The sequence below is a fragment of the Solanum stenotomum genome, chromosome 10 (genome assembly GCF_019186545.1).
Source record: "Solanum stenotomum isolate F172 chromosome 10, ASM1918654v1, whole genome shotgun sequence".
NCBI lineage: Eukaryota > Viridiplantae > Streptophyta > Magnoliopsida > Solanales > Solanaceae > Solanum > Solanum stenotomum.
In genome coordinates this window covers 46,673,571-46,687,167 of record NC_064291.1, presented here as the reverse complement: position 1 = coordinate 46,687,167, position 13,597 = coordinate 46,673,571, and the positions used below count along the sequence as shown (strand labels likewise).

The 13,597-nt window shown below is 27.0% G+C and overlaps 1 protein-coding gene across 1 annotated transcript; it reads right to left on the bottom strand.

Annotated features, from left to right (window-relative positions):
* Positions 1–136: 136 nt before the first annotated feature.
* On the bottom strand, positions 137–1,441 carry LOC125843275 (F-box/kelch-repeat protein SKIP25-like). The gene has a single exon (XM_049522498.1). It carries the CDS (start codon positions 1,439–1,441, stop codon positions 260–262), a length of 1,182 nt encoding a protein of 393 aa, XP_049378455.1. The 3' UTR covers positions 137–259.
* Positions 1,442–13,597: the final 12,156 nt, after the last annotated feature.

The following is a 13,597-nucleotide window of genomic DNA, read 5'->3' as shown; positions in this document are numbered from 1 at the left end:
TATAAATGGGCAAAAAAATGACAATATAAAATGCAGAATGATATTTTTGGTGTATGTTATTTGCAGACAATATTGTGTGCGACGAATTACAGAACGTATCCAAGAACTTGAATTATTCAGAAACACTATAGACTCCTTAACGTGTGAGAAAGTATGATAAAGTGAAAACGTTACAAAAAATATATAATCCCAAATATACCTAAACAATATTACTAAAAAATTGGAAATAATACACTATTATTCAATATTCATCTTTTGATTAAGAATCCAATTGATTCATCCTTGGCAAAATATGTACGTCCAAAACCTGAAACCCCACCGGAGTTTCCACCACCACCAAACTCGGCGGCTCAGCCGTCACATCCACCACCGCTATCCCATCACCGCCGCCACAAACCACGCAAACTCTACCGCCGGCAGCAGCCATATGCTGTGCGCCTTTAAGCATCTCATTTTCCAAAATCATAATCCAACTATCACTTCCTGGATCATACTTTCTCAATGCTCCTTTCGATTCATCCACCGTATAAATAACTTCCTCCACCATCGCCGCCACCGGACCTCTCCATCCAACCAACATCCCCTCCGGCATCTCCTGCCACGTGTCACTTCCGACGTCGTAGATTATTCCTTCTTTCGCCGCATCGCCTTTCACGTTTACCATACAGAGCTTCCCTCTCCAGCCTACTGCTTCAATCGCTTCCCTACTGAACTTCCCATCCTTGAGACCACTCATTTTCTCCCATTTCCAGACCTTGTTTCTATCGTGATGGTTACAGCTGTACTTTGTGCAGTTACTTTTCAGGTCCCACTTTTCAACTGATCGAGCTACCTCTGGGTTATAGCTTGACCCAATCCCACTCGCAACAAACACCACGCCCTGCGACGCGCCGGCGACGCACCATCGTCTCGGAGTTTCGAACCGGGGACCGGAGGTCCATTTACAAGTGAGCGGGTTGAAAACAAGAGGACGAGATAAGGCCGGGAGCAAAGGGTCAGTCGTCGCGGCGAGGAGTATAAAATTGCCGGAAACGCTTACCGATTGAATCGGAAGGTGTCGGGAGATGAACGAACGGTGACGGAGAAGGAGACGGAGAGGTGGATTAAGTGGAGGCGGAGGAAGTAAATTCCATTTTGCTGAAATCGGATCGAAATTCGCGAACTGAACTGAGTTCTCCTCAGATTTAGATGGCTTCAGTAGAGAATATATGGATAAAAAGGGGGGAAACGAAGGAGAATAAACAAGCCGACGCCATGATTGACAAACGGAGTAAAGAGTTGAAGGTTGAACATGAGAAAGACAAATCTGAGCTATATCATCAGGAAGTCCAGGAATCAATGACTCATACTGATGATGTTGATGAAGTTTTTTCCGGCGTTTTACAGCAGCTCCGGCTGCTGTATCTGCGGCTGCGACAGTGATGGTGGCTGAGTTGTTCATTTGAGAGGAAAAATGCAAGCCCTGTGTGAGGTACAATACTGGCCTTAAAATAGCAAAGCGAAAGTTGAAGACCGTCCGAAAATTGAATAAATAGACACGCATATATTTTATATGCTATAATACATATAAGATATCATTTAAATTTATCACATAGCACGTTATATAAAATACATTGCTATTTATTTATTTTTTTAAAAAATTAAATATTTATTTATACAATCAATTGAAGCTAAATTAATAAATATATTTATATATTATATGCTTTTATTTTTTAACCAAAATGTTTGGAGTTTACATCATTTACTTTAATGGTCAAAAAGTTATGTTGTCATTCAAGGGAAAGTATATCTACAACCACAACAAAAAAGAGAGAGAAAAAAAAAGGATGAGATATAAAAGGCAAAAGTTGGATAGGAGATAGAAATGTATGCAAATTACCCAATTTATCCTTTCCTTTTTTCTTCTAATTAAAGAAGTTTCCATTAGTATTGCATGTGGAATTTTCTACCTAGGTGTGTTATACCTTACTTATTTCCTAATGTTCGATATATATATATATATATTATAAATTATTTAATAAAATACTATGAAAGAGGATGTGATGAAAAATGAGGGTTTTGGTGTGGTGGAAGTTAGGATATGGAGAAGAGATAATAATTTTATAGTGTTGTTTATTTAATTTATTTTTTATATATATTTGATTAAGGAAGTCATTTTTCTCATTTCAAGGAATTTATTTTCTTAAAGAAAATATTTTTAAAAAATATTTTGGACCAATCAAATCTTTAGAAAATTGAAAAATATTTTTTGGAAAAAGAATTCCTCCATACCAAACATTTATGTTTTTTGAGAATATTTAGAAATTTGTTATTTTGTCCTTAAAGTTTTATTCCATTTCACTTTTGTCCATAAAGCTTTTAATCAATTCTAGTGTCGATCTATGTAGAGATAATTATTCAAATTTAGATCGAAATGGAAAAACTAAAATGAAGATTGAAGAATCAGTCCAATTTTGCTTTGATATAGGCATTAAAGCATAGGTAGAATAACAAACATAATTGCTTTTACTATACTCAATTATTTCAAATTACCAATTCAATGTCAAATTGACTTATATTAGACTGACATCTAATAAGAGTGTAAGTTTTAAAAAATTCATTGTAGATCGTTAAAGTATAACAAGGTAAAGAAACACAGAAAAAGACACCTCCGATCTTAACTTTGAGAACAATTATAACCAAGTTGAATTTAAGTTCAATAATCCACAACACAAACCATTAATTCAAGATTTACAAATTGATCTTATGCGTACCCCTACTATCATTAATGATGTAATTAGTGTGAAATTATGGACTATAGTTTTTCATTTTATAGATTCCCAAAAATTGGGGAGAGATGTGATATATTAATGAAGTTAGAGGAACAAATAGATACGTAAGGTTAGGTTCCCTAATTTCTTCTTTGGCTTTTATTGTCACATTTCAAATTGTTATTAATTAAGCCAATAAATATTAACAGAGACGTAAATCTAACTGTTTTAGTTTAATTTATTTTTTTAAAAAAGGACTTCACGGAATGAGAAGTCAACAAAATTTATTAAACTAAACTCTTCGTTTTTTTTATGTATAATAATAAATAAAATAAGTCACACAGCTTGCCTAACTCTGTCCAACAATGTAAAATGAGAAGGCAAGTAGATAACTTTCTTCAAGAAAGTAAAAATAAAATAAAATGAAATCTCATGATATTAAATTAAAAATATGTAAATATATTAAAATATCTTTTAACGTATAGTCTTGTTGATATTAAGATCATCAAAATAGAAAGAGACTTATATTTTGATTATAATTCTATTTTCCTTCTTTCTTGTAAACGTTACACTATTTTTTTATGAACTGTAATGCTTTCTCCAACATGTTCTTCTTCTTTTATTTGGACTTAATACACTCGAATCAACTGTCATCTCAAAAAATATTTTTACGTTCTTAAAATAGGAGTAATAAGATCAATGTACATTCTACTTTCCGTCTCAAAAGAAAATTAAACAAAATGAAGGGCAAGAAGGTAAGTTGAACATAAGAATGGAAAAAGGTAGATTTGGAGTTTTGCAATAAATGTGTGTTGGCACTTGGGTGAATGAAAAGGTAATGAAAGAGAGAAGGAAGACATTAATAAATGGATGGATACAATGAATGAGATAATTGATATGGTAGAGCCGGGATCTTATGGGAGTGCCCAATTGGCCCATTTCGTAGGTATAGGGGAAAGAGAAAAAACAATCATAAATGAGAAAAGGTGGTCTATAATTATTATTTTTGTTTTTTTTTTGAGGTTTGATTATTTTTTTAAAGTTCGATTAATTTAAATTTATACAAAAAAAAACTCTAACTTGGAAGATAAAACACTTCCAACTAAAAATGATTTTATATTTACAGTACTTGAATTCAAATTTTTATTATTAAGAATGAAGGAATATTTATCAATCTAACACATCATTATTTGGTAAGAAATAGTACTCCCTCCATTTCATAAAGAATGATCTGGTTTGACTTGGCACGGAGTTTAAGTAAATAAAGAAGACTTTTGAATCTTGTGGTCCTAGATTAAAGTTATGTCAAATGTACAAAATTGTTCTTAATCTTGTGGTCTTAAACATGTCACGTGGAAAGCAAAAAGTAAAATGTTACCAAAAAAGGAAAGAGGTCATTCTTTTTGAAACTGACTAAAAAGGAAAGGAGGTCATTCTTTGTGAAACGGAGGGAGTATATATTTTATGCCCATATTTTAATCAACTTATTTTTAAGTGTTTTTTTTTTACTTTTAAGCACTTCTTAAAATTTCGAGGTATTTGAAAAAGTTATAAAATACTTTTTTTAGGCTAAAATAATTTTAAAATAAATCAAAATTCAAATGACTTATGACTTTTAAGTTTTTAACTTATAAATTGCTTTTTATAAGCTCGCCCAAATAGGTCCTTATATGACGTTTGGTTTGTAAATAGGAAATAAGTTATTCTCTCTATATATATGGGATTTGGTTGACGATTAAGAAATCTGCATAATTAATATATGTTTAAGTGATGAAGAAATTTATGTATTATTTTATGTATGATAGAAGGTTGAAAATTAATGCAAGTATAATTACTATATGAATAAATAATTCATGCTTAAAATAAAATATAAATCACTCATAACTAATCCTACATTACTAATATGTGTATAACTCTACCAAAAAATTCCCTTAATAATAAAAATGGTATATATAATTTAACTTCAATAACATGAACATTCAAAATATGGTGGGATGAACGTGATTGTCCAATTAACCATTGTTCAAAATCTTTAATTTTGAGTATTGAGAATGATTTATAAGAAAATAAAAAGATTCTTTTTTTTATGGATCATACACAATGAAAATTCAAATTATGATCCATACCTCACGAGAATTAATTACGTGGAGAGGGAGAAAGAGAAAATAATTGTGTGTGGCTTATAAAAATAGCCTTTTAGGTACGCCGTGCCAAATATTCTTCCTCTCTTTAATGGAATCGCTGATTGGTGAGATACTCCGTCCGTTACCATTTATATATTATTATTTTAGATTTTACGTCTCTTAAAAAAATATATAAGTTTATAATTGTACCCTTATTTAGTATTCTTTTGAAATCAAGTTTCAATAAATGAACATAAATTGATTAATTTTGGTTAATTAAATTGACCAATGAACATAAATTAATCATTTAGTTTTCTTGTGTTGGTCAAATTCATACTTTCAAGTTTAATAACTCTCAGGATAAAATAGAAAGAATATTGTCATTTATGATTTTGTGAAATGACAAATATTAAGGATCATCAATTTTTAGTTAGGATGACATATAAATAGGAACGGAGAGAGTAAGAGATAACAATTAATAATTAAATGTGCATTTTTTATTCCTCTAATTAGATTATGAATATTAATTAGTCTATGAATATATTTTGTACTAAAATGGTAATATTAACTATCGAAAATAATAAATTGCATAAAATATTTCAATTTAACTCAATTTATAACACCATCGGCTTTTGCTTTCACGTCTTTATCAAATTGCAGTCATGAATTTTATAATGTCAATGTTGTTTTCCTTCGATTTTAGCATAATGGAGAGTATATATATAGTTGCATTGCATCCAATTTATTTATCTATGAACAGAATTCATACTGAAAAAAAAAACACAATTCTTAAAACATTAGGGTTGTTTGGTTTACGTAAATAGTTATTTCAGAATTATCTTTTTGAAATTATAATTATTAAATTAATTTATCTCATATCTCAAGTAGAATAAAATAATATTAAATTTGAGGGCTTGAAGCATAAATGTATTATGCAATTAATTATATTTTTAATCAAATAAAATATTAATTTAATCTCAAATATAATACGATAATATCACACCTTATCCAATGAACTAAATAACCAGATTTAACATTGTAGGTAGGTGTAACTTCCCTAAGCTCATTCTCGAGTATACTTATGGATCAATAAGTAGATATATTTTATTTATTTATTTTAAAAAAAAGAATAGTGTTTTTTTATATATATTTTCAGTTGTTGAACAATCAATTATAATTTAATTAATCCGTATACAATGTATTAGGTCATTGTATAGACGGCCAGAATTAATAATATCATACAAATTACAAGTGTACTTCAAACGAAACCTTTGGTGATCTTCATAAGTTAATTAATATAACTATCAAAGATTAATTAATTATTTTATTGGAACATTAGTAAGTTGCCAACAAGATAGTCTAATAAACAACTAAATATACGACAAAATTCTCCTTTTCTTAACTTGATTTGGGTGGTCATCATCACCATTAATTTATTATAATTGTTAACATCCATATATTGTTATATACTGTGGTAGATTTTGACATTTATTAGAATATAGTTTCTTTATTATTAAGCAAGTTATTGAAATAGTTTCTTAACTAAGCATTTTAGAATCAGAAAAAAAAACTTGCTTTTCTTGAAACTTCTTACTCCCTGTGTTGCTTTTTAGTTGTCATGTTGTACTTTTCGAGAGTTAATTTGACTATTTTTCAAAGGTAAATTAGATTACATTAATTTGATATTTTTAAATAAAATTTTAAATATTTAAAAATTATACAAAAAGTACTATAAAATGTAACTTTTTTTTATATTAATATGATTTAAAAATACATCTCGAAATATTAGTTAAAAATCTTAATGAGATCATTGGATTTTATTATGTGATTATAAATTAGTAGCTCAGATCAAAAAGGAAGTTGCAGAAAGGATATTTGGAATACTTTGATACAAAAACTTCTTTGGACTTTGTGGTAATTACGATGACAACTGGCAAGTGTGGTTCGTAGATGGTTATGGGGAAAATTATTCATATAAAAAGACGGGAAAATTTCATAGCAAAGTATTTTTCAAAATAACGCTCTATGGGTATAATTTATATAATTATATTTTATGGGTATAGTTTAGTTTGTTATTAAACATTTATTTTGTATATAACATTTTTTTGGTTAAAAAATTATATACTATTTTATTTTGAGCAACTTTCACATATAACAATAATAAAAATCATATATGTATGTTATAACTATCGTTTGCATAATTGTATTTCATAACAAATTTTATGTTTGTTATGGAGCTTTTGATTTGTATAATTCGCTAGANNGTGATGTGGCAGAGAGTGTGCATCACACATTCTCTAAGAGAGTGAAAGACAAAAACAAAGTATTTTTTAAAAAAATAATAAAAGATTACCCTTCAACTCTATTTCTTTTATGTACCATTTAACACAAAATACTAATTTTATGATTTCTTTATTTCTATATATGTTATTCAACTGCAATTTTGCATTTTAAAATTCAACGATCATCTATTAATTATTGTAAAAAATTAAAACTGACGGATTATCATTCTTTTTTTTATAAAAAAAGTAACAATTTCTTTTTAAGAGTTTTCCTATATTTTTGCGTGAAAAATAACCGATGAAAGTGCGTTGATTTTCTTTCTTAAAAAAATCAATGTCAACCCAACGAAGTATATCGAGTTTCAACATTTTTTTGTAGTGTTATTAATTAGCAATGAACATGAGTTTTTTTTTACTCGTATATAGTTGAATGAAAAATTAGAAAGCTGATATTTGAGTTATTCCAAGTAGACTAGATATGAAAAAAAATATATGTGATGTTATTTTAAATTAACTAATTGTTTTAAAAAAAACCAACACACTTTCACCGATTATTTTTTCACACAATAATGTACAAAAACTCTAAAAAATATATATTTTTTTAAAAAATGATGCTCATCCATTATTTTTTAACACAATAATGACATGTGAAGTACACACATCCCACTTTGTTGATTCTTTGGAAAGAAGTGTCAAAATGGAACATAAAAATTGGAGTTGAAGGGTTAAAATGGAACAAGGTTGAGTTGGAGTGCCAAAATGAAATTTAGGGACAAGTTTAAGGGTCTGCATATGTGTTTGGCCATTTATATAATTATATTTTATGGGTATAGTTTAGTTTGCTATTAAACATTTATTTTGTATATAACATTTTTTTGGTTAAAAAATTATATAATATTTTATTTTGAGCAACTTTCACATATAACAATAATAAAAATCATATATGTATGTTATAACTATCGTTTGCATAATTGTATTTCATAACAAATTTTATGTTTGTTATGGAGCTTTTGATTTGTATAATTCGCTAGATACATCCAATTTTATATAAATTGTTCAGTTTTGTATAAATTCATTTATACATTGTAATTTGTAAAATAAGATCTGTATTTGTATAATTATAAGTGTATATGATGAAAATACATGTATTTGTATTTGTATATACACTTTTCTCTCACTTTATACAAACACAAACACATTTTATACCGAAATGTATAAAATGACTAATTATATACCGAAAATGACTAATTGTATATCAAATCAGATGATTAAAAAGACCTCATGGGGAATATTTAAACTTTATTCGAAGCCTTAATAACTAAGAATAGTCAAATTTAAACCTCCATTAACTACAGACAAATGACTCTTTTAAGGTATATTTATTGATAGATATATTTTACCTAATAAGGTTTTGAGGCCACACATTATCTATTAATAAATATAAAAAATATATATATTATGAATATACTAGATTATAATTTTTCAGTAGCTGCTTATAAACAGCTTCTTGAAAAAACCTACAAACAACTAGTAAATACTTTGTCAGCACCTTACAAGCTAGTACTTTCTATTCTTCTATAAATAGAAAAAAAAATTAACTCATCATTTTATAAGAAGAAAAAAATGAAAAGAAATAACTCATCATTATTGTTTTGTATTTTTTTTAATTATTATTATTATTATTTGATATTAGTGGTGCAAAATTCAAACACGTTAAAAGTGACGGTGATCGCCCAATGTTGGGGGATTTCACACATATGTTCAACTAAAACTTTATTATATGAAAGTTATTAAATTATTTTAAATATAAATATAAATAATAAAATATATAAATGTGATTGGTTCGTGAGATACACTCTTTTTAATTTAATAAAATTGGTGTCGAATATTTTCTTCATTTATATTTTACTTAATCTTTGTTGACTTGATATTTTCTTTAAAAAATTATTATTAGGAATTTATTATATTATTATTTATAATTATATTTTAAAAATTTAAGCTTAACTACTACATTTAAGCTTAATATTCACTCCAATCCATAATAAGCATCCACCTAGACTTTTTATTATTGTCTAAAATAAGGGTATATTTACTTAATTGTGTCTATTTTCATAATTGTGTATATTTACATAATCAAGAAAGATTTTTTTAAATTCAAATTTTCTCTTTATTGCATATCCTTAAGAATTTTTTAATTACTTTAATTTTCTATGATATTATTAAATAGATACAATGTGAAGAATATTTTGATTAAAATATCTACTTTCTTCTAGTAGTTACGTAGTAGAGGTTTTCTAAATTACTTTAATTTTCTATGATATTTTATTAAATAGATAAAATATGAAGAATATTTTAATCAAAATATCTATATTTTTCTAGGAGTTACGTAGTATTTTTTTTTCGTAATAAGTAAGCTAAAAGCTAGCTGGACATTTATTACGAATAATAAAAGCAATATTTTAAAAAACATATTTCTTAATTTACTAAAATTGACAAATAAGAGGATTTTTTAAATTTCTTTTTACAATAAAATAGACAAATAAACTAGAGGGGAGAGGGTAGTCCAAAGGATTATTTTTTTGACAATATGTATAAAATAATATAAATATAATCTTATAATTACCGTATAAAAACATATAATAGATTGTCAATTAAAATAAATATAACCAAAATATGAAAAAAAAAAAAAAAGGAAGAAAGATATAGTAACAAATCAATTATGCTGAAACATCAATTATGGTGAAACATAATAGAAAATATATAACAATAACACTCATATGCAATACAATAATTCAAATAAAAGAAATAACAAGTACGTAATAATAAAATGGAAAGACAAGCTCAAAAATAATTTTTAGAAAAACAAGTTTTTACAATAAAATCCAAAGACAAGGTCGGAATAATGAGTATAGGTGTATTTAATACTATATATTATTTCAAAATTACACAAAGAAGTAATCAGAAAAAGTTAGGTGATGAGTCTGAAATCTGAATCATAGAAAAGTTAGTGGACCCAAATGAGTTGACGACAGATCAATGGTGTGAAGCTGCAAAAAGCTGTTTTTATCGTTTTCTTAAGGTAGGATAATGCTAAATGACCGGAAAATTTGGCCGATTAGAAATTTAAAAAATTTATATAATAATATTTTTTTTAATTTTAAAATAAACTGATCTTAAATTAGAAGGTATTAAAGTTAAAAGGGTAAAACTGTTTAAAAAATAAAATAATATAGGTAAAATATCATTCTGACCAAATTCTGGCTAGAAGAATTCTTCCTTATATATATTTATTTCATTTTTGTTCTTATCTCACGTCATAGCCACGACGAAACTCCCTTTTAAACGCATATATAATATTTTATTGAAATTAAAATTTTATATATTATAATTTTTTTTTACCGTAAATACCACTATATCAAAGTATTATAATTATATATAAAATTAATTATTTAGATGGTGTAACTTCAACTATTTTATCTTGATTGAAATATTGTTTTTGGTGGTTGATCAAAGAAGTAAATTGCTTGTACTTTTTTTGGAAAACATCCCCATAAGTAGGCATTTGGCCATGCGATATCATATCACGATATGAAATCGTGAGATGTAATCCGTTTGGACATGCGATTTTACGCTGATTCCATCTCATGATTCCATATCATGAGATGTGATTCCATATTCTTCAAAAACCATGATATGAGAATTCCATATCATGATTTGAGATATTTTTAATACAAAAATTGATCAACAAATTTATATTTTGTTAAAACAACCCACATTTATATATATAACCATTTATTTCATATGTAAATGAAATTTATAATCACATCATTACTTTTTAAAATTTATTATTCTCACCAACATATAGTTACTTTAACTCACACCAACCGATTATTGAGTAATAAATTTGTTCTCTTCATTTACTCCAACACCTAATTTATTACATCTACCGTTCTGTATTTAATACAACTCAAAGTAACAATGTTGGTTTGTCTTCTCGATCTCATGATTGAGAAATGCAAGTTCAACGTAAGGAAATTGTCCGTACTATGTGAGAGGATTATATTAAAGACTTGTACACTACAATTTATGTTCAGTTTTTTTATTGAATTAAAGTTAAATAAAACAGTTACTTAAGTGGAGAACAAATAACTTTGTAACAATTTATTAGGCGATTTTATAAATTTTTGCTTATTTAGTAAGATAGAATAAATAATTGGGGCTAATTTAATAGTTTTACAACTTATGAGATTCTTATGTTTATGATAAAATATACAAGATAAAAAATTCATATTGCATGTCCAAACAAAATTTCAATTTCATCTCATAATTCCATATTATGATATCATATCATGATTCCATATCATGGTATCATAACGCATGGCCAAACGGGCAATGTATGTAGGATATAATTGAAACGTCTTTTAAATAATTGAAGTCATTCTTTATTGTATGAAAATGTATAAGTTACTGATCATATTGTAATTATCATTTTATCAATCGTAAAAAATCAAAATCAAACTTTTGCCTACCAAATCATATTAGATTAATTTTCGTATAACAATAATATAATAATATCTTTTAAAAAATTTAAAAATCCTATTATCCAATCGAAATTTTTAATATCGATTTCGTATCGTATCGTATCGTACTATGCCTATGTATTCACTATTTGAATAGCTTTTCTCAAGCGTAGGAATCTCTGCGGCGATGTTCACGTGATAATTTTACGCATGCATAAAGCAAAACTCTTTTGCTGACATTTCAAACAATTGTTGTCTTTGCTATGTTTGTTAGTATGAATTTTCCACTTTTTCAAAAATTTCTTAAAAAATATGTTGAATTGATTCTTGGAATTTTGACTTTCTTCCATAAAGATAAGATTCAAATTTGAAAAAGTGATTTTTTGATTAGCTTGTTAGTTAGGTATTTGACCAACTAATTTGAAGTTTTTGGATGTAAATCTTATTAAAAGGTAAGATTTCAATTAGTACAAGTTTGTGATTTCAGTTTCTTAAAAATTAATTTAAACATAACTCATAAGTTTAGATTTTTTTAATGTATATTTTACTTGGTTAATTCAAGAGTATAAGTTTTACAAATAATTTACCATACATCTTCTACGTTTTTTTTTGGAATCTTCTACATCTATTATTTTATTATTAATAATAAATATGACATTCATGTAATATTTAAAAATTACATTAATACACAACTTGAGATATCATAATCTCTAAAATTTCCTATCATTTAAAAAATTTACAAAAATCTCCTTTCGGATACATCCTTATTCTCTCTCACATACATCTTTATCCCCTCTCGGATACATTCGTGAGCTATGTATCCGCAGGTTTCTTAATGTATCCGAGATTCTATAATTTTAAAAGATTTAATAGATTAGGAATATGATGTAATTAGATTTTAACATTGTGAGATTGATGTAATTTTTACGATCTTTTATATATAAGTCCTACAATTGTTTTACGATGTAAAAATCACATAAGGTGGGCTAGTTTAAGTTTGGGCCAGATACATATTATTGTCTTGTCTTTTCCAAGACTTGGCCCAAATCAAAGTCTGATTTGTTCTCTTATTCATGAGTCACTTGAACTTTTGACCATATATTTTGCCGGTATTTAATTGGAAAAATTAGGCAAATGGCATAGTATAAGAAAGGAATTACTTCCTTTCCCTATTTTTTCATTAGTTACCAAAAATCCCTTTTTTTAGTGTTTTTCGGATACATAATATAGCAGTGTGGATACATAATATAGCAGCGCGGATACTTTAATTAATAACGGGCGGATTCTTAAATTATTAAATTGTTAGCAGCATGGATACTTAATTAACGGGCAGATGCATAATATAGCAGCGCAAATATTTTAATTAATTACGGACGGATACTTAAATTATTAAGTTGTTAGCAACATGGATACTTAATTAACGGGCGGATGCATAATATAATAGCACAAATACTTTAATTAATAACGGACGAATACTTAAACTAATAAAGTATCCGGTTAAGTTGAATTGGGGGAAAATAAGGGATTTTTGTATTTTAATACAAGAGTAGGGAAATATTGAGAATAGGTAAAGAAGTGTTGTGTATTTAAGTAATTTTTCCTATTTAATTTTGAGTAAATTTTAGGTTTAGCAAACATAAAAATAATATTTGTATGATATAACTATAGTTTGTATAATTGCGCTCCATAACAAACTTTATGTTTGCTATGACTATTAATCTGTATATTTCAGTATACATATATATAAAAGATATGCATTTGGGTCAATTTATATATTTTGGTATACAAATGGGTCCTGCATTTGTATATTTTGGTATATAAATGGGTCCTGCATTTGTATATTTCGGTAGACAAATGGATCATGTATTTGTATATTTTGGTATACAAATGGGTCCTGCATTTGTATATTTCGATATACAAAT

Coding starts and splice junctions, on each gene's coding strand:
- LOC125843275 (XM_049522498.1), bottom strand. CDS start 1,441: ATGAACAACTCAGCCACCATCACTGTCGCAGCCGCAGATACAGCAGCC.